Source organism: Oncorhynchus gorbuscha, linkage group LG21, assembly GCF_021184085.1.
Source record: "Oncorhynchus gorbuscha isolate QuinsamMale2020 ecotype Even-year linkage group LG21, OgorEven_v1.0, whole genome shotgun sequence".
In the NCBI taxonomy this organism is placed as follows: domain Eukaryota; kingdom Metazoa; phylum Chordata; class Actinopteri; order Salmoniformes; family Salmonidae; genus Oncorhynchus; species Oncorhynchus gorbuscha.
In genome coordinates this window covers 8,455,834-8,475,894 of record NC_060193.1, presented here as the reverse complement: position 1 = coordinate 8,475,894, position 20,061 = coordinate 8,455,834, and the positions used below count along the sequence as shown (strand labels likewise).

At 44.2% G+C, this 20,061-nt stretch overlaps 2 protein-coding genes across 4 annotated transcripts in view; one reads left to right on the top strand and one right to left on the bottom strand.

The window, feature by feature from the left end:
* Positions 1-8,551, bottom strand: part of dok1b (docking protein 1b) — a 40,472-nt gene extending 31,921 nt beyond the window's left edge. The window contains exon 1 of one of the 2 annotated variants that reach the window (XM_046318796.1): positions 8,059-8,551. In XM_046318796.1, the coding sequence (XP_046174752.1) occupies positions 8,059-8,115 (57 nt within the window). In that variant the 5' untranslated portion in view covers positions 8,116-8,551. The remainder of the gene's footprint in view (positions 1-8,058) is intronic. The other variant, XM_046318794.1, reaches the window with a different exon arrangement.
* Positions 8,552-9,306: 755 nt separating this feature from the next.
* Positions 9,307-19,812, top strand: nagk (N-acetylglucosamine kinase). 2 transcript variants are annotated; one of them, XM_046318815.1, is made up of 10 exons: positions 9,307-9,375; positions 9,693-9,777; positions 11,911-12,009; positions 13,079-13,220; positions 13,445-13,555; positions 13,696-13,808; positions 15,273-15,360; positions 15,571-15,668; positions 17,709-17,787; positions 19,239-19,812. In XM_046318815.1, the coding sequence occupies exons 1-10, from the start codon at positions 9,347-9,349 to the stop codon at positions 19,445-19,447; spliced, it is 1,053 nt and encodes a 350-aa protein (XP_046174771.1). In that variant the 5' UTR covers positions 9,307-9,346; the 3' UTR covers positions 19,448-19,812. The 2 variants fall into 2 exon arrangements, with proteins under 2 accessions (XP_046174771.1, XP_046174773.1); XM_046318817.1 differs by lacking the exon at positions 11,911-12,009 and having other exon boundaries at positions 9,312-9,375.
* Positions 19,813-20,061: the final 249 nt, after the last annotated feature.

The window sequence follows — 20,061 nt, the reverse complement described above, 5'->3', positions numbered from 1 at the left end:
AGAAATATTTTAGTTCCCTTCCCCAGATCTGTGCCTCGACACAATCCTGTCTCTGAGCTCTACAGATAATTCCTTCGAACTCATGGCTCGGTTTTTGCTCTGACATGCACTGTCAACTGTTTGACCTTATATAGACAGGTGTGTGCCTTTCCAAATCATGTCCAATCAATTCAATTTACCACAATTGGACTCCAATCAATTTGTAGAAACATCTCAAGGATGATCAATGGAAACAGGAAGCACCGGAGCTCAATTTTTGAGTCTCATAGCAAAAGGTTTGAATACTTTCCGAATGATCCTGCAAGTGGCTCTGGGTAGATGACTAAAATGTCAATATAACTGCCGCTGAGACAGAAACCAGGGGACAGGAAGTGTGTGGGATAATTACCCAGGAGCCTCTGCTTCCTCCTGCCTGCTATCTGCAGCTGTGTATCCCTTCTTGCGCACACACACACACACACACACACACACACACACACACACACACACACACACACACGTAAGATCAGATCACTGTAACTGTATAAAAATGAAATACTTAAATTATAATGTAATACCTGTATTATATAGCATTGGTGCATATAGCCTACTGTAAAATCTGTAGGTATAATCACTGTAATCTGTATAATCTTTAAATATAATTATAATGTAATCTTTAGGTATAATCATTGGTAATCTTTAGGTATAATCTGTAAAATCTTTAGGTATAATCTGTAGGTAATCTTTAGGTATAATCTGTAGGTAATCTGTCGGTAATCTTTAGGTATAATCTGTAGGTAATCTTTAGGTATAATCTGTAGGTAATCTTTAGGTATAATCTGTCGGTAATCTTTAGGTATAATCTGTAGGTAATCTTTAGGTATAATCTGTAGGTAATCTTTAGGTATAATCTGTAGGTAATCTTTAGGTATAATCTGTAGGTAATCTTTAGGTATAATCTGTAGGTAATCTTTAGGTATAATCTGTAGGTAATCTTTAGGTATAATCTGTAGGTAATCTTTAGGTATAATCTGTAGGTAATCTTTAGGTATGATCTGTAGGTAATCTGTAGGTAATCTTTAGGTATGATCTGTAGGTAATCTGTAGGTAATCTTTAGGTATAATCTGTAGGTATAATCTGTAGGTAATCTTTAGGTATAATCTGTAGGTAATCTTTAGGTATAATCTGTAGGTAATCTTTAGGTATAATCTGTCGGTAATCTTTAGGTATGATCTGTAGGTAATCTGTAGGTAATCTTTAGGTATGATCTGTAGGTAATCTGTAGGTAATCTTTAGGTATAATCGGGTGTCTCTGCATGCAGTATCCTGGTATGTTGTGTTGACATGACGATACTAAATGAACGAGCCAGCAGCACCAAATAAGGCAACGGTACAAGCATCAACCGCTAATACTGAATGGAAATTATGCAAATGAACTGATAGAGAGAGAGGGGACATGGACTTCCTCAAACCTGTGTCCTTTTAAAATAAATCATGTGTGTGTTTTCCGCTTTCTGCAGCTGCATTTCTCCAAACAAAAAGAGACTCACATTTACCTTTAACTGTAATATCTCACTTCTCTCCCGCCCGGCAATCAATCACATTTCATAGTGTAGAGTGGAGGGTGTTATAGTGTAGAGTGGAGGGTGTTATAGTGTAGAGTGGAGGGTGTTATAGTGTAGAGTGGAGGGTGTTATAGTGTAGAGTGGAGGGTGTTATAGTGTAGAGTGGAGGGTGTTATAGTGTAGAGTGGAGTAGAGTGGAGGGTTATAGTGTAGAGTGGAGGGTGTTATAGTGTAGAGTGGAGGTGTATAGTTAGAGTGGAGGGTGTTATAGTGTAGAGTGGAGGGTGTGGAGGGTGTTATAGTGTAGAGTGGAGGGTGTTATAGTGTAGAGTGGAGGGTGTTATAGTGTAGAGTGGAGGGTGATATAGTGTAGAGTGGAGGGTGTTATAGTGTAGAGTGGAGGGTGTTATAGTGTAGAGTGGAGGGTGTTATAGTGTAGAGTGGAGGGTGTTATAGTGTAGAGTGGAGGGTGTTATAGTGTAGAGTGGAGGGTGTTATAGTGTAGAGTGGAGGGTGTTATAGTGTAGAGTGGAGGGTGTTATAGTGTGGAGGGTGTTATAGTGTAGAGTGGAGGGTGTTATAGTGTAGAGTGGAGGGTGTTATAGTGTAGAGTGGAGAGTGGAGGGTGTTATAGTGTAGAGTGGAGGGTGTTATAGTGTAGAGTGGTTATAGTGGGTGGAGGGTTATAGTGTAGAGTGGAGGGTGTTATAGTGTAGAGTGGAGGGTGTTATTATAGTGTAGAGTGGAGGGTGTTATAGTGTAGAGTAGGGTGTTATAGTGTAGAGTGGAGGGTGTTATAGTGTAGAGTGGAGGGTGTTATAGTGTGGAGGGGGTTATAGTGTAGAGTGGAGTTAGAGTGGAGGGTGTAGTTATAGTGTAGAGTGGAGGGTGTTATAGTGTAGAGTGGAGGGTGTTCTAGTGTAGAGTGGAGGGTGTTCTAGTGTTGGATAGTGTAGAGTGGAGGGTGTTCTAGTGTAGAGTGGAGGGTGTTCTAGTGTAGAGTGGAGGGTGTTATAGTGTAGAGTGGAGGGTGTTATAGTGTAGAGTGGAGGGTGTTATAGTGTAGAGTGGAGGGTGTTATAGTGTAGAGTGGAGGGTGTTATAGTGTAGAGTGGAGGGTGTTATAGTGTAGAGTGGAGGGTGTTATAGTGTAGAGTGGAGGGTGGTGTTATAGTGTAGAGTGGAGGTGTTATAGTTATGGAGGGTGTAGAGTGGAGGGTGTTATAGTGTAGAGTGGAGGGTGTTATAGTGTAGAGTGGAGGGTGTTATAGTGTAGAGTGGAGGGTGTTATAGTAGAGTGGAGGGTGTTATAGTGGAGTGGAGGGTGTTATAGTGTAGAGTGGAGGGTGTTATAGTGTAGAGTGGAGGGTGTTATAGAGTAGAGTGGAGGGTGTTATACACACACACGCTCGGGTCACTAGGATTAACAGGGAGTAGGTCACACATTCATCAGTGTTAGAGAACATAACACAACATGGTGGTCTACTCTGCATCGCCTTGCTTTCCACTGCCAGGTAGCAGCATGTTCAGACACAGAGTCATTGTAACTCAGTCAACTCTTCACAGGAGACTATTTTAGGCCTCTCCATCTGGTACAGACACAGTCATTACAACTCAGTCAACTCCATGAACTAGGGGGCACACACACACACGCACACAGACAGACAGACAGACAGACAGACACCCACACACACAGACACCCACACACACAGACACCCACACACACAGACACCCACACACACAGACACCCACACACACAGACACCCACACACAGACAGACACAACTGACAAAACGTTATACAAGCCCAAACACTGTGTCAACAGTTCTCCTGCCCAGTGTGTGTGTGTGTGTATGTGTGTGTGTGTGCATGTGTGTGTGTATGCGTGTGTGTGTGCATGCGTGTGTGTGTGCATGCGTGTGTGTGTATGTGTATGTGTATGTGTGTGTGTGTGTGTGTGTGTGTGTGTGTGTGTGTGTGTGTGTGTGTGTGTGTATGCGTGTGTGTGTGTGTATGCGTGTGTGTGTGCGTATGCGTGTGCGTGTGCGTGTGTGTGTGTGTGTGCGTATGCGTGTGTGTGTGTGTGTGTGTGTGTGCGTGCGTGCGTGCGTGCGTGCGTGCGTGCGTGCGTGCGTGCGTGCGTGCGTGCGTGCGTGTGTGTGTGTGTGTGTGTGTGTCATAGCAGTGTGTAAATAATACTACTACTAATACAGTGTAACCTCAGGAGCCTGTCTGGCTGGGTTTCACCTCGGCTTCATCTCAACTGGTACACTATTCCTTAGTGCTCTACTTTTGACCCACGGGCACTACTTCGGGAACTGGGCACTACTTAAGCACCCCGACAGCCCCTCAGGGATTTATACAGTTATATTGCATTAATGTCAGCCCCTCAGGGATTAATAAAGTTATATTGTATTCATGTCAGCCCTTCAGGGAATAATAAAGTTATATTGTATTAATGTCAGCCCCTCGGGATTAATAAAGTTGTATTATTTAATGTCAGCCCCTCAGGGATTAATACAGTAGTATTGTATTAATGTCAACCCCTCGGGGATTAATAAAGTTGTATTGTATTAATGTCAACCCCTCAGGGATTAATAAAGTTGTATTGTATTAATGTCAACCCCTCAGGGATTAATAAAGTTGTATTGTATTAATGTCAACCCCTCAGGGATTAATAAAGTTGTATTGTATTAATGTCAACCCCTCAGGGATTAATAAAGTTGTATTGTATTAATGTCAACCCCTCAGGGATTAATAAAATTGTATTGTATTTATACTGTAATAGCTTCTCTGATTTCTACACCCTCCAGGCCCTTAATAACACAACATATCCTCCATCCATCCACCACACCGTCTAGAGTCTGCTGCTGCAGGGTGTAGACAAGCAGCTGCCTGTCTCTCAGTGTGTGTGGAGGCTGGTGGGAGGAGCTATTGGAGGACGGGCTCATTGTAATGTCTGGAAAGGTACAAATGGAACAGTCAAACATCTGGTTTCCGTGTTTCATCAGTTTAATATCTCCCCAATTTCATGATATTCCCGTACGAACTGCTTGGCACACTGCTCACTGTTTCCACCAATGTGTTAGAGGAAACACCGTACAACTGGCAACCGAAAACAGCATGCAGGCGCCCGGCCCGCCACAAGGAGTCCCTAGAGCGCGATGGGACAAGGACATCCCGGCCGGCCAAACCCTCTCCTAACCCGGACGATGCTGGGCCAATTGTGCGCCGCCTCATGGGTCTCCCCGGTCACAGCCTGGGATCGAAGTGACGTCTCAAGGCAGTGCCGTAGACCGCTGTGCCACTCGGGAGGCCCGGTTTGATACCGTTCCATTTGAGTCATTAAAATGAGCCCAAACCTCCTTTTGCTTATCGGAAAGTCAAAGCTTATAGCATCCTCTTCTGACTGCATTAGTAAGAAGTTTCAACAATCATGCATGCATGCATAGATGCCTAGCTGACAAGACAAAAACACAATAATAATTCAAAATGAAGTAGGGTACAGTTAAGATCTATAGTAGGTGTGTATGTATGATTTCAAAAACGGGAATTGAGCAGTGCCCTGCTATAAATGTACTTATGAAACCTTCAGACTTATTAGTAGTACACAGTTGTGTCACATTTTCCAACCTCAAGACATGGTTGTATCAAAGTGTGTGTTCTCACCAACAGAACGGATGCTTACACAATCCTCCCTGTTTAAAATCTACCACCATCTGACGCGGTCTACCCCCATCTGACACCATTTAACACCGTCTGACACTTCTACCACTATCTGACACCGTCTGACACTTCTACCACCATCTGACACGGTCTACCACCATCTGACACGGTCTACCACCATCTGACACTTCTACCACCATCTGACAGCATTTAACACCATCTGACACTGTCTGACCTGTCTAACACCATCTGACACCATGTAACACTGTCTACCACCATCTGACACCATTTAACACATATACCGCCATCTGACACCATCTACCGCCATCTGACACCATCTGCCACCATTTAATACCGTCTACCGCCACCTGACACCGTCTGCCACCATTTAATACTGTCTACCGCCACCTGACACCATTTAATACTGTCTACCGCCACCTGACACCATTTAATACTGTCTACCGCCACCTGACACCGTCTGCCACCATTTAATACTGTCTACCGCCACCTGACACCGTCTGCCACCATTTAATACTGTCTACCGACTCAGTGAGCAGAGCCTTGCTATTGAGAAAGGCCGCCGTAGGCAGACATGGCTCTCAAGAGAAGAGAGGCTATGTGCACACTGCCAACAAAATGAGATGGAAACTGAGCTGCACTTCCTAACCTCCTGCCAAATGTATGACCATATTAGAGACACATATTTCCCTCTGATTACACAGACCCACAAAGATTTTGAAAACAAATCCAATGTTGATAAACTCCCATATCTACTGGGTGAAATACCACAGTGTTCCATCACAGCAGCAAGATGTGTGACCTGTTGCCACAAGAAAAGGTCAACCAGTGAAGAACAAACACCATTGTAAATACATTTATTTTCCCTTTTGTACTCTATTTACAAATTGTTACAACACTGTATATAGACATAATATAACATTTGAAATGTCTTTATTATTTTGTAACTTGTGTGAGTGTGATATTTACTGTTCAATTTTATTGTTTATTTCACTTTTGTTTATCCATTTCACTTGCTTTGGCAATATAAACATATGTTTCCCATGCCAATAAAACCCCCTTCATATGCAGGCCTGGGTGCTCTAGGACGAGGTATTTTTATATTTTTAACCTTTATTTAACTAGGCAAGTCAGTTAAGAGTGTAACGTGGGTTAACTGCCTGTTCAGGGACAGAACGACAGATTTGTACCTTGTCAGCTCTGAGATTTGAAATTGCAACCTTTCGGTTACTAGTCCAACGCTCTAACCACTAGGCTACCCTGCCGTTATATACAGGCCTGAGGGCTCTAGGGCAAGGTAGTTATATACAGGCCTGGGTGCTTTAGGGCAAGGTAGTTATATACAGGCCTGGGGGCTTTGGGGCAAAGTAGTTATATACAGGCCTGGGGGCTTTAGGGCAAGGTAGTTATATACAGGCCTGGGGGCTTTAGGGCAAGGTAGTTATATACAGGCCTGGGGGCTTTAGGGCAAGGTAGTTATATACAGGCCTGGGGGCTTTAGGGGAAGGTAGTTATATACAGGCCTGGGGGGGGCTTATAGGCCTGGGGCTTTAACGTAGTTATATACAGGCCTGGGTGCTTTAGGGCAAGGTAGTTATATACAGGCCTGAGGGCTCTAGGGCAAGGTAGTTATATACAGGCCTGGGGGCTTTAGGAGAACGTAGTTATATACAAGCCTGGGGCTCTACAGGCCTGGGGGCTTATAGGGCCTGAACATAGTTATATACAGGCCTGGGGGCTCTAGGGCAAGGTAGTTATATACAGGCCTGGGGGCTTATAGGGGAATGTAGTTATATACAGGCCTGGGGGCTTATAGGGCAAGGTAGTTATATACAGGCCTGGGGGCTTATAGGGGAACGTAGTTATATACAGGCCTGGGGGCTTATAGGGGAACGTAGTTATATACAGGCCTGGGGGCTTATAGGGGAACGTAGTTATATACAGGCCTGGGGGCTTATAGGGGAACGTAGTTATATACAGGCCTGGGGGCTTATAGGGGAACGTAGTTATATACAGGCCTGGGGGCTTATAGGGGAACGTAGTTATATACAGGCCTGGGGGCTTATAGGGGAACGTAGTTATATACAGGCCTGGGGGCTTATAGGGGAACGTAGTTATATACAGGCCTGGGGGCTTATAGGGGAACGTAGTTATATACAGACTGAAATATATAACATGAATATCCTCTATTGACTCTTATTAAATACTTAGTAACAGTGATACTTGATAAGATTGTGTTATGGTTTCTTAATAAAAATGCACATGCATACACATTACACACACAGTAATAGGCCTACTAAGTTGCAGCTGACACTGCAGAGAAAAAACAACTACTCCAATATTGAAGCTGAAACAGACTGAATAAACACTGACAGTAGTACTATACATTCAGGTTTAGACTGCTCTAAACCTAGACCTATCTGTCAGCAAACAGTTGAAATGAGTTGATGGCTATAGGGCAATATCATGTCCAAACATTGATGCGGAGTTGCAATAGAGAGCTAAACTGGTCCCTTCTCTACTTCCTCTTGTTGTGGAACTCGTTCGGCAATACGATTTTGCATAATATCAAAACTAAATCTTTGACATGGGATGTAAATTAGGCTACAATGGTTTGCTGGATGGTCGGGCCCGGCGTTTGAACTTAACTGGATACAATAGCTTACTTTAATTGGATCAATGTGTGCTCTATGACGTAGAAGAACGGTCCCAAGTCCAGTCCGCGACGGTTAACAACCGGATAGGGCCATTCTGTATTTTTCCTCTTCAACTTCAAAACACTTTTTGACAAGTTAGAATTGCGTAGCTTTAAAATATTTTATTGTCTTACCTTGCCAAACTTCTGATGTTGAACGTAAAGTTGTCCCTCTTTTACGTGGGTATCCATCTCCAAAGTTCAGACCCCCCGTCCCAAGAACTAGGAATAGTCTCGAATTTGACACCACTTTTCGGTTACTTTTCCTTCTCTGTCTGAACTTCCTTCAACTCAAGTTTACTTACTTCCGCAAACAACGCGCTTTTCTCAACATTCCGAGGCATTTAAAGTATTTTAATACAATGAATACATGTTTAAAACGGGGGGGAAAGTACCCTCTAGTCTTGAAAAAGTTGTTATCTAACGTCGTGAAAACCTGACGGTAATGTTATTGTCTGTCGCTTGTCGCCACCCGCCGCTCCCTCTTCCTCCTTGTGCCCCGCGTGCCGTGTGTCCACGCAGTCTGGCGTGCATGATGAGTGCACTGCCCCGCTCTCTCCTCTGTTCCTCTCTCTTCTCCTCCCACCTCCTCGTTTTGCACTCAGTCTGACAGCATGAAGACAACAGCAGAGCAGCATAGTTCAACAGCTGGCTCGCAGTGTCACACACACCTTTTGTGCATAATGCATTTGAATTCAGAGTCCATTTATATAATTCATTGGAATCCAAATAATAGGCCTGCATTGATCCTTCATGTGTTGACTTGGTTGGGCCCAGGTTTGCTCAACATATAGACAATGCGTGTGCCTTTTGCCAAGATGTCACACAGGAATTATGTGTGTTTGTATTCTTTGTGAAATTACATAATATCTCTACTTGTCCTCTCTGGCTGACTCAACACACCTTGTCCCCAGATCTTTATCACCAAAATAACAGCCACGCAATCTTTATAACTGTCTCGCTCGCTCCCTCTCTCACACACACACACACACACACAAATACACATAATATTTTGTACTATTCTTGTGGGAACCTAAAATTGATTTCCATTCAAAATCCTATTTTCCCAAACCTAACCCCTAAGCCTAAAATACCCGTTGCCCCTCCCCTCCCCATTCTTCATTGGCATGAGAAACATGTATCCATTCAATTTCAACTTGTGTAATTCCGCCCCCTGCTGGTTATTAGGCAATACTGCGACACTGAGCCCCAGAGTAGATACCAGAATAGCTCCTGAGTGAAACTGGGCGTTGAATGTAATTATTCACAAGGCATGGACATCATAAGATCCTCCCACAATAAAACTGATTATATAAAAGTTATTTTTAAAACATGTCAAAGTCTAAACTGTATAATGTGATCTGATTGGATCAGAAACTGAAGTGACGTGTCACATGATCGAAACAGGAAAAAGAGAGAAGTAATGGCTGCAGTGTTCGGTGGTGTTGAAGGGTGAGTCTCTAATAAACCATTTTTATCCGGTAATAATTTGAATGAAAACGTGTTATCAGGCAGATATAGCGCAGAACTGATTAGGGCAAAAGGCTGTGCTGTTGTTTGATTGTCACATAGAACATAAACCTGTCTGACTAAACTCTTCACCAACGATTCATCAGACACTTCCTTTCACCAGGGGGTGGCGTTTAGTCAGTGAAATTAAACATTCCTTTGTGACAATATCCATATTCTTAAGGAAAAGCTTCCTAATCATTTTATTTGATTTGTGTGTGCGCGGCGCTCCTGTCTGTGCGTGTCATCTATTGTAACAGTGGTGGGACCCACTCCAAGGCGGTATTGGTCTCTGAGAATGGGAAAATCCTTGCAGAGACAGACGGCCCCTCAACCAACCACTGGGTGAGATGACAGATCTAGGATCAGTTTACCATATTCCATAGCCTGATGTTAACCGTTAGGTGGTTAAAGTAAAGCTGACCACAGATCAGCCGAAGCACCTCAACCAACCACTGAATGAGACCACAGAACTGACAGTACACTTTTATTATGACAGCGAGTAGATTCCAATGTACAGGAAATGTGTTCCGGCACCTCAAAAGTTCTACTGCTTGAGTTCCTGCACCCCTTGTAGATTATTGGCTTAGAAATACTATCCGGCATCTAAATTAAAAACATAATCGGCATCTATTTCAGTCCAACCACTTGTAAGTGCTGATCTGAAGTCAGCTTTGTGTTTTCCCTCCTAATGGTTAAGGTCGGGATTTAGAAATGGTAAGCTGGTCTTAGATCTGTGCGTAGAAGTGTGAAGAAAGAGGACGTTAAGCTTCTATTAAAGTGATGAGTGGTTCTTCTACATTATGAAACGTTTCATGAGTGATGACTGTATGTGTTGTCTTTCAGTTGGTGGGTGTTGACTGTATGTGTTGTCTTACAGTTGGTGGGTGTTGACTGTATGTGTTGTCTTTCAGTTGGTGGGTGTTGACTGTATGTGTTGTCTTACAGTTGGTGGGTGTTGACTGTATGTGTTGTCTTACAGTTGGTGGGTGTTGACTGTATGTGTTGTCTTTCAGTTGGTGGGTGTTGACTGTATGTGTTGTCTTTCAGTTGGTGGGTGTTGACTGTATGTGTTGTCTTTCAGTTGGTGGGTGTTGACTGTATGTGTTGTCTTTCAGTTGGTGGGTGTTGACTGTGTGTGTTGTCTTACAGTTGGTGGGTGTTGACTGTGTGTGTTGTCTTTCAGTTGGTGGGTGTTGACTGTATGTGTTGTCTTTCAGTTGGTGGGTGTTGACTGTATGTGTTGTCTTACAGTTGGTGGGTGTTGACTGTGTGTGTTGTCTTACAGTTGGTGGGTGTTGACTGTGTGTGTTGTCTTTCAGTTGGTGGGTGTTGAGTGTGTATGTTGTCTTTCAGTTGGTGGGTGTTGACTGTGTGTGTTGTCTTTCAGTTGGTGGGTGTTGACTGTGTGTGTTGTCTTTCAGTTGGTGGGTGTTGACTGTGTGTGTTGTCTTTCAGTTGGTGGGTGTTGACTGTGTGTGTTGTCTTTCAGTTGGTGGGTGTTGACTGTATGTGTTGTCTTTCAGTTGGTGGGTGTTGACTGTGTGTGTTGTCTTACAGTTGGTGGGTGTTGACTGTGTGTGTTGTCTTACAGTTGGTGGGTGTTGACTGTATGTGTTGTCTTACAGTTGGTGGGTGTTGACTGTATGTGTTGTCTTACAGTTGGTGGGTGTTGACTGTGTGTGTTGTCTTTCAGTTGGTGGGTGTTGACTGTATGTGTTGTCTTACAGTTGGTGGGTGTTGACTGTGTGTGTTGTCTTTCAGTTGGTGGGTGTTGACTGTATGTGTTGTCTTTCAGTTGGTGGGTGTTGACTGTGTGTGTTGTCTTTCAGTTGGTGGGTGTTGACTGTGTGTGTTGTCTTTCAGTTGGTGGGTGTTGACTGTATGTGTTGTCTTTCAGTTGGTGGGTGTTGACTGTGTGTGTTGTCTTACAGTTGGTGGGTGTTGACTGTATGTGTTGTCTTACAGTTGGTGGGTGTTGACTGTATGTGTTGTCTTACAGTTGGTGGGTGTTGACTGTGTGTGTTGTCTTTCAGTTGGTGGGTGTTGACTGTATGTGTTGTCTTACAGTTGGTGGATGTTGACTGTATGTGTTGTCTTACAGTTGGTGGGTGTTGACTGTGTGTGTTGTCTTTCAGTTGGTGGGTGTTGACTGTATGTGTTGTCTTTCAGTTGGTGGGTGTTGACTGTATGTGTTGTCTTACAGTTGGTGGATGTTGACTGTATGTGTTGTCTTACAGTTGGTGGGTGTTGACTGTGTGTGTTGTCTTACAGTTGGTGGGTGTTGACTGTATGTGTTGTCTTTCAGTTGGTGGGTGTTGACTGTGTGTGTTGTCTTACAGTTGGTGGGTGTTGACTGTGTGTGTTGTCTTACAGTTGGTGGGTGTTGACTGTGTGTGTTGTCTTACAGTTGGTGGGTGTTGACTGTGTGTGTTGTCTTACAGTTGGTGGGTGTTGACTGTGTGTGTTGTCTTACAGTTGGTGGGTGTTGACAAGTGTATCGAGGCCATCAACGACATGGTCCAGAAAGCCAAAATAGAAGCAGGGCTAGACCCAGACACACCTCTCCACTCTCTGGTGAATCAATTCATGATTTTAAAAACATCTAAAGCCTAATATACAAGCATTTCTCTACATCTGCTAAATATGTGCATGTGACCAATCAAAGTAGATTTGATTAGATTTTGATATACTATTTACTAGCTCTGTTAGCTACTCAAAATGGCGATCCTGAGCACTTGTATTGAGTGTATAATTTGCGATGCATCTACACAGAATCACCTTTTTTTTGTGTAGCTAATTGTAGTTCTTGGGTTGTGTATTGTGTAGGCTAATAGTTACTAAGGCTTAAGGTCAATTCCATGTATACAAAATAAAAATGACCCATGAGCACCAACGTGCAATTCATAGGAGCATGTCAGACTGAGGCAAATGAAAGATAAGAGTTTATATGTTTTACAAATTAAGGAATATATATATACATACATACATACATACATACATACATACATACATACATACATACATACATACATACATACATACATACATACATACATACATACATACATACATACATACAGTGGGGCAAAAAAAGTATTTAGTCAGCCACCAATTGTGCAAGTTCTCCCACTTAATAAGATGAGCGAGGCCTGTAGTTTTCATCATAGGTTCACTTCAACTATGACAGACAAGATGAGAAGAAAAAAATCCAGAAAATCACATTGTAGGATTTTTAATGAATTTATTTGCAAATTATGGTGGAAAATAAGTTTTTTTCAAAACTCAAGGTGTGATGTCATAGCTGACGCCCCATTCTTTCTGCAGACGTCTGGGAATCTTAATTCAGCTGGTTTTCATTTTTAAAAACGGAGGGAGGTTTTACCAACATTCTGTTACCAAATTTTGCATCTGCACTGTTCTTCCAGTAAAATGTGTTTTTGTAAAATATTTGGTGTAAATTGTTTAAAGTAGTCCTTGTCCATAGAGTTATATGGTTTGTTCAAATTTGAAATCAATGGTTTTTGTTTGGCATACCTTTTAAGTGAAGGATCTGAGTCCGAGCGCAAATCTGTTACTGTGTAATTGCCCCTTTTTACCAAGTAGGCTAACTAGTATGATAACTTGTAATATCTCGCTCTCCCAGGGAATGTCTCTTAGCGGAGGGGAACAGAAGGATGCTATTGAGAAGATCATCTGTGAGATGAAGAACAGGTTTCCTAAACTCAGCATCAATTATTACATCACCACCGATGCCATCGGCGCCATGGCAACAGCCAGCGACCGAGGTAACGGAACCATCTTGTTAACATAACGTTTTTTTCAATTGAAAGTGATAAATTAGGATTTGAAAGAATGATTTAATATGATCAATAGCCGGTATGGGAAGTGGATCTTGTAATCTGTGTGTGGTGTCCTTCGACTTAATTGTTGAAAGGAATGTTCAGTCATTTTACAACTGTGTAGTCACTCATCCCTCCATCTCTCTCTGCCCCTCTCACACTACATATAGGAGGTATAGTGTTGATCAGTGGGACTGGCTCTAACTGTAAGCTGGTGAACCCAGATGGAAGCCAGGTCGGCTGTGGAGGCTGGGGTCATATGATGGGGGACGAGGGGTCAGGTAGCCATGACGACAACAATCAACATAAACAGAAGTCCAATAAACTTGTCTTCTATTATGATCACCTCTCTTTTCCTCCATTCATTTCTTTTTTCATCCTACTGTTTCTCTCTTCCCCCCCTCTTTTCTCTCTCCATCAGCGTTCTGGATCTCCCACCTGGCAGTGAAGACGGTGTTCGATGCCAAAGACAACCTGGTCAAGCCCCATCATGATGTCACTCACGTCAAGAAGGTCATTGAGAATTACTTCCAGGTGAGAGGTCAACCGAAAGTACAACAGGAAATTAAATCGAGTACAGGCTTAACTGAATGACAACCGAGACAGAATGCAATATGGGATTTCATTGAATAGTTTGGGCCGGGTGCTGCTGATCGGTTGCCCTAAACGATGGTTCTGGGTTTCAGTTGGTGGTGGAGGTGGAAGGTCGTTTGGTGGTGGTGGAAGTTTGTTTGGTGGTGGGAGGTCGTGTGGAGGTGGGAGGTCGTGTGGAGGTGGGAGGTCGTTGGAAGTCTGCTGCTGCAAAACAGCAAGTGGGAGAAACAATGTAGATTCATACCCATTGGTTGAAAGGAAGGAAACGGATTATTGCACCAGTGAGCTCATAGGTTAATCAGCAAGCGGGGTGCCATGCTCAGAGACTGAAGTTAATAGGTGGATGACATTCCCCTTACTAATAGTGAAGGAGGAAGAAAGACATGACGTTATGCTGATGAGGTGACGTTATAAACACTACCCCATAAATGCCTGCTGTGCTGATGAGGTAAGACAGGAAGCAATGTGAATTATGTTGCGTTTTCCCGATTAATTAAGTGTCAAGCCATTCAGGCCAGTCTTCCTGATTTTAATCGGGTGTGAATGGCTTGGCACTTTTAATTCATCAAGTAAACAACATATTTTACATCTACATTATGTTTGAGTTCATCTAATCTCTCTCTCTCTCCTTCCCCCTCTCTCTCTCTCTCCTTCCCCCCTCTCTCTCTCTCTCCTTCCCCCCCTCTCTCTCTCTCCTTCCCCTCTCTCTCTCCTTCCTTCCCCCTCTCTCTCTCTCTCCTTCCCCCCCCTCTCTCTCTCCCTTCCCCTCTCTCTCTCCCCTTCCCCTCTCTCTCTCCCCTTCCCCCTCTCTCTCTCCCCTTCCCCCTCTCTCTCTCCCCTTCCCCCCTCTCTCTCTCCCCTTCCCCCTCTCTCTCTCTACCCTTCCCCCTCTCTCTCTCTACCCTTCCCCCTCTCTCTCTCTACCCTTCCCCCTCTCTCTCTCTCCTTCCCCTTCTCTCTCTCGCTCTCCCCTTCCCCCCTCTCTCTCTCCCTCCCCTTCCCCCTCTCTCTCTCTCCTTCCCCTCTCTCTCTCGCTCTCCCCTTCCCCCTCTCTCTCTCTCCCCTTCCCCCTCTCTCTCTCCCCTTCCCCCTCTCTCTCTCCCCTTCCCCCTCTCTCTCTCCCCTTCCCCCTCTCTCTCTCTCCCCCTTCCCCCCCTCTCTCTCCCCTTCCCCCTCTCTCTCTCCCCTTCCCCCTCTAACTCTTCTCTCTCTCTCTCCTTCCCCTCTTTCTCTCTCTCTCTCCTTCCCCTCTTTCTCTCTCCCTCCTCTCTCTCTCTCCCTCTCCTTCCCTCTCTCTCCTTCCCTCTCTCTCCCCTGCCTCTCCTCTCTCGCCCTCCCCTCTCTCGCCCTCCCCTCTCTCGCCCTCCCCTCTCTCGCCCTCCCCTTCTCTCTCTCTCTCTGCAGGTATCAGACTTGATGGGGATGCTCCCTCATCTCTATAGAAACTTCCAGAAGTCTCACTTTGCAGGACTCTGCCAGAAAATAGCTGAAGGTTAGTTATCCTCTTATTTTCACTCTCCCAACAGCGTAAGTGTGTTTGGACTGGACTCGTGTGTTTGGACTGGACTCGTGTGTTTGGACTGGACTCGTGTGTTGGGACTGGACTCGTGTGTTGGGACTGGACTCGTGTGTTGCATGGTTTTAATCAACCTCATACGATATTTTTTATTGATCTATAAATGTGTACTATTGTGAGTTACAGGGGCTAAAGCTGGTGATGCTCTGTGTCAGTATCTGTTCACCCTGGCAGGCAGGGTCCTGGCCCAACACATAGTGGCTGTACTACCTAAAGCACAACAGGTGAGACACACACACATTTTACCCACATACAGTGCAAAAATTGACTTTTTTACACATTTTGTTACGTTACAGCCTTATTCTAAAATTGATTAAATGTTGTTTTTCCATCAATATTTTTGCAAATGTATAGAAATTAAAAACTGAAATTCAATTTCATAAGTATTCAGACCCTTTTTTTTTTAACCTTTATTTAACCTTTATTTAACCTTTATTTAACCAGGCAAGTCAGTTAAGAACATATTCTTATTTTCAATGACGGCCTGGGAACAGTGGGTTAACTGCCTGTTCAGGGGCTTTGTTGAAGCAGCGATTACAGTCTTGAGTCTTCTTGAGTTTGACGCTACAAGCTTGGCACACCTGTATTTGGGGAGTTTCTCCCATTCTCTCTGCACATCCTCTCAAGCTCTGTCAGGTTGGATGGGGAGCGGTGCTGCACAGCTATTTTCAGGTCTCTCCAGAGATGTTCAATCGGGTTCGAGTCCGGGCTCTGGCTGGGCCACACATGAACATTCAGAGACTTGTCCTGAAGCCACGCCTGCGTTGTCTTGACTGTGTGCTGAGGGTCGTTGTCCTGTTGGAAGGGGAACCTTCGCCCCAGTCTGAGGTCCTGAGTGCTCTGGAGCAGGTTTTCATCAAGGATCTCTGTACTTCGCTCCGTTCATCTTTCCCTCAATTCTGACTAGTCTCCCAGTCCCTGGCACTGAAAAACATCCCCACAGCATGATGCTGCCACCACAATGCTTCACTGTAGGGATGGTGCCATGTTTCCTTCAGACTTGGCTTTCAGGCCAAAGAGTTAAATCCAGAGAATCTTGTTTCTCATGGTCTGAGAGTCTTTAGGTGCTTTTTGACCAACTCTAAGCGGGCTGTCATGTGCCTTTTTATTGAGGAGTGGCTTCCGTCTGACAACTCTACCATAAAGGCCTGATTGGTGGAGTGTTGCACAGATGGTTGTCCTTCTGGAAAGTTCTCCCATCTCCACAGAGGAACTCTGGAGCTCTGTCAGATTAACCATTGTGTTCTTGGTCACCTCCCTGACCAAGGTCCTTCTCCCCCGATTTCTCAGTCTGGCCGGGGGGCCAGCTCTAGGAAGAGTCTTGGTGGTTCCAAACGTCTTCCATTTAAGAATGATGGAGGCCACTGTGGTCTTGGGGACCTTTAATGGTGCATAAAGTTTTTGGTATCCTTCCCCAGGTCTGTGCCTCGACACAATCTTGTCTCGCAGCTCTACGGACAATTCCTTCGACCTCATGACTTGGTTTTTGTTCTGACATGCACTTCCAACTGTGGGACATTATGGAGACAGGTGTGTGCCTTTCCAAATCATGTTCAATCAATTGAATTTACCACAGGTGGACTCCATGCTGTAGAAACATCTCAAGGATGATCAATGGGAACAGAAAGCACCTGAGCTATATTTTGAGTCTCATAGCAAAGGGTCTGGATAAGGTTTCAGTTTATGTTTTAATAAATGTGCAAACATTTCTAAAAACCTGTTTTTGCTTTGTCATTATGGGGTATTGTGATGTCATTATGGGGTATTGTGATGTCATTATGGGGTATTGTGATGTCATTATAAGGTATTGTGATGTCATTATGGGGTATTGTGATGTCATTATAGGGTATTGTGATGTCATTATGGGGTATTGTGATGTCATTATGGGGTATTGTGATGTCATTATGGGGTATTGTGATGTCATTATAGGGTATTGTGATGTCATTATGGGGTATTGTGATGTCATTGTGATGTCATTATAGGGTATTGTGATGTCATTATGGGGTATTGTGATGTCATTATGGGGTATTGTGATGTCATTATGGGGTATTGTGTGTAGATTGCTGGGAATTTGTTTTAATCCATTTGTTTTAATCCATTTTAGAATAAGGCTGTAACGTAAGAAAATGTGGAAAAGGTCAAAGGGTCTGAATACTTTCAGAATGCACTGTACTTTCACCCTTTTCCATGATGTCGTATATAAGGTTCAACAGATTACACTGATATTATCCCCTTATCTCCATCCCTCTGTCTCTCTACATCAGGCTCTGTTGACAGGTGAACAGTGTCTACCCATCTTGTGTGTTGGATCAGTGTGGAAGAGCTGGGAGCTGCTGAAGCCAGGTGGGTTGTAACTGACTGTTGTTGGATCAGTGTGGAAGAGCTGGGAGCTGCTGAAGCCAGGTTGGTTGTAACTGACTGTTGTTGGATCAGTGTGGAAGAGCTGGGAGCTGCTGAAGCCAGGTGGGTTGTAACTGACTGTTGTTGGATCAGTGTGGAAGAGCTGGGAGCTGCTGAAGCCAGGTGGGTTGTAACTGACTGTTGTTGGATCAGTGTGGAAGAGCTGGGAGCTGCTGAAGCCAGGTGGGTTGTAACTGACTGTTGTTGGATCAGTGTGGAAGAGCTGGGAGCTGCTGAAGCCAGGTGGGTTGTAAATGACTGTTGGATCAGTGTGGAAGAGCTGGGAGCTGCTGAAGCCAGGTGGGTTGTAACTGACTGTTGTTGGATCAGTGTGGAAGAGCTGGGAGCTGCTGAAGCCAGGTGGGTTGTAACTGACTGTTGTTGGATCAGTGTGGAAGAGCTGGGAGCTGCTGAAGCCAGGTGGGTTGTAACTGACTGTTGTTGGATCAGTCCAGTCTATTGTTAAAATGTCCTCTTGTGGCAGGATTTCCTAGCCTGGGTACTAGTCTGTTTGTGCTAACATCCCACTCCTTGTTAAACATGTTTGGAATGGGATGATGGCACAAATAGATCTGGGACCAGGCTAAGGATTTCCCAGGTCAACATAAAGATGAGCTTTTTTTCAAGCCAACGGTCCACACTGGAAGTCAAAAGGACACTAAGATCCCCAAGCGCAACGCCAAGCGTCGGCTGAAGTGCGCCGCCATTGGACCCTGGAGCAGAGGACACGTGTTCTCTGTCGTGATACATCACACTTCACCATCTGGCAGTCCGACTCACTCATTTGGGTTTGGCGGATGCCAGGAGAAACACTACCTCCCCAAATGCATAGTGCTAACTGTAAAGTTTGGTGGATGAGGAATAATGCTCTGGGGCTGTTTTTCCATGGTTCGGGCTAGGCCCCTTAGTTCCAGTGAAGAGAGATCTTAAAACTACAGCATCCAGTGACATTCTAGATCATTCTGTGGTTCCAACTTTGTGGCAACAGTTTAGGGAAGGTTCTTTCCTGCTTCAGCGTGACAATGAGCCAGGCCTAATCGCCCAACCTCACTAATGCTCTTGTGGCTGTTATAGCAGCAAAGGGGGGGACCAACTCCATATTAATGCCCATGATTTTGGAACGAGATGTTCAACGATCAGGTGTCCACATACGTTTGGTCATGTAGTGTGTTTTAATTTGTTTAGCTCACATAATATAATTTAACATTATGCATTAGTGTTTAATAGAACAAATGTAGACATTAATACATGCATTTCTATAGCTTCTAAAATATTTCTTTAAATGTGGGAGAGTACCAAGATGGAGGAGCAATGGCTTCCAAACAGCTCCCCCTGTCAGTCATCTAGTGTATATATAGATAATTGGGTTCAGCTAAGCTCTGTCTCGTTGGCAGGTTTCACAGAGGTCCTGGCGGAGTTGGAGTCCACGCCTGCCTTCAAGGGTCATTTCTACGGTTACAACCTGCTGACCCTGAGGCAGTCATCGGGGTCAGCGCTAGGCGGCGCGGTTCTCGGCGCGAAGAGCGCGGGCGCCACGGTAACACTCAACTACGCCGACAACGCACAAGTCTTCTACAAACACTCCTTTCAAAGCAGTCAATGAGGAATCGCCTCTGAACCAATTCAAACGAAGCCTCACAAGCTTGACCAATCAGGATGCAGCTATAAGTAGGGCAACGTTTGGGATTGGACAAATAATTAAGTGCTTGGGATTTATTTGACCAATAATATGTCCTTGATTTGATTAGCTCTGGTTTCTTGTACTTCTAATAACTCTCCACAAGAGGGAGGTCTTTAGCTAACAAGCACATCGCAACTGTCAATCAATTGTACTGTGAATCTAAATATATCAGCAGGAAAGATTTATGTTTAATCATATTAAGAGAATAGTCTGAGGTATGTTTTCTAATAACTGAAATGCAATTATGAAATATACACAACGTTTTGTAGTAAACATTTGTGAAAGCATTCGGTCGCTGTCTGTTATTTTTACCGATTCTGCTTCTCTCACTTGCTGACAAGGCTACATAATTACCATGGCTTGGATTGGTCAGAACAGCCCGGCCATTGTGACATCATGCTTATGGATTGTTGTGATATGACATTCTGAGTCACAACATTCTATTCCAAAGGACACAGCAGAGATCGAGTTCTAACCAGTGTGACATCATAGTTCTAACATTCCATTTCTAATCCAGAGAGTGTAGAGGGACATTC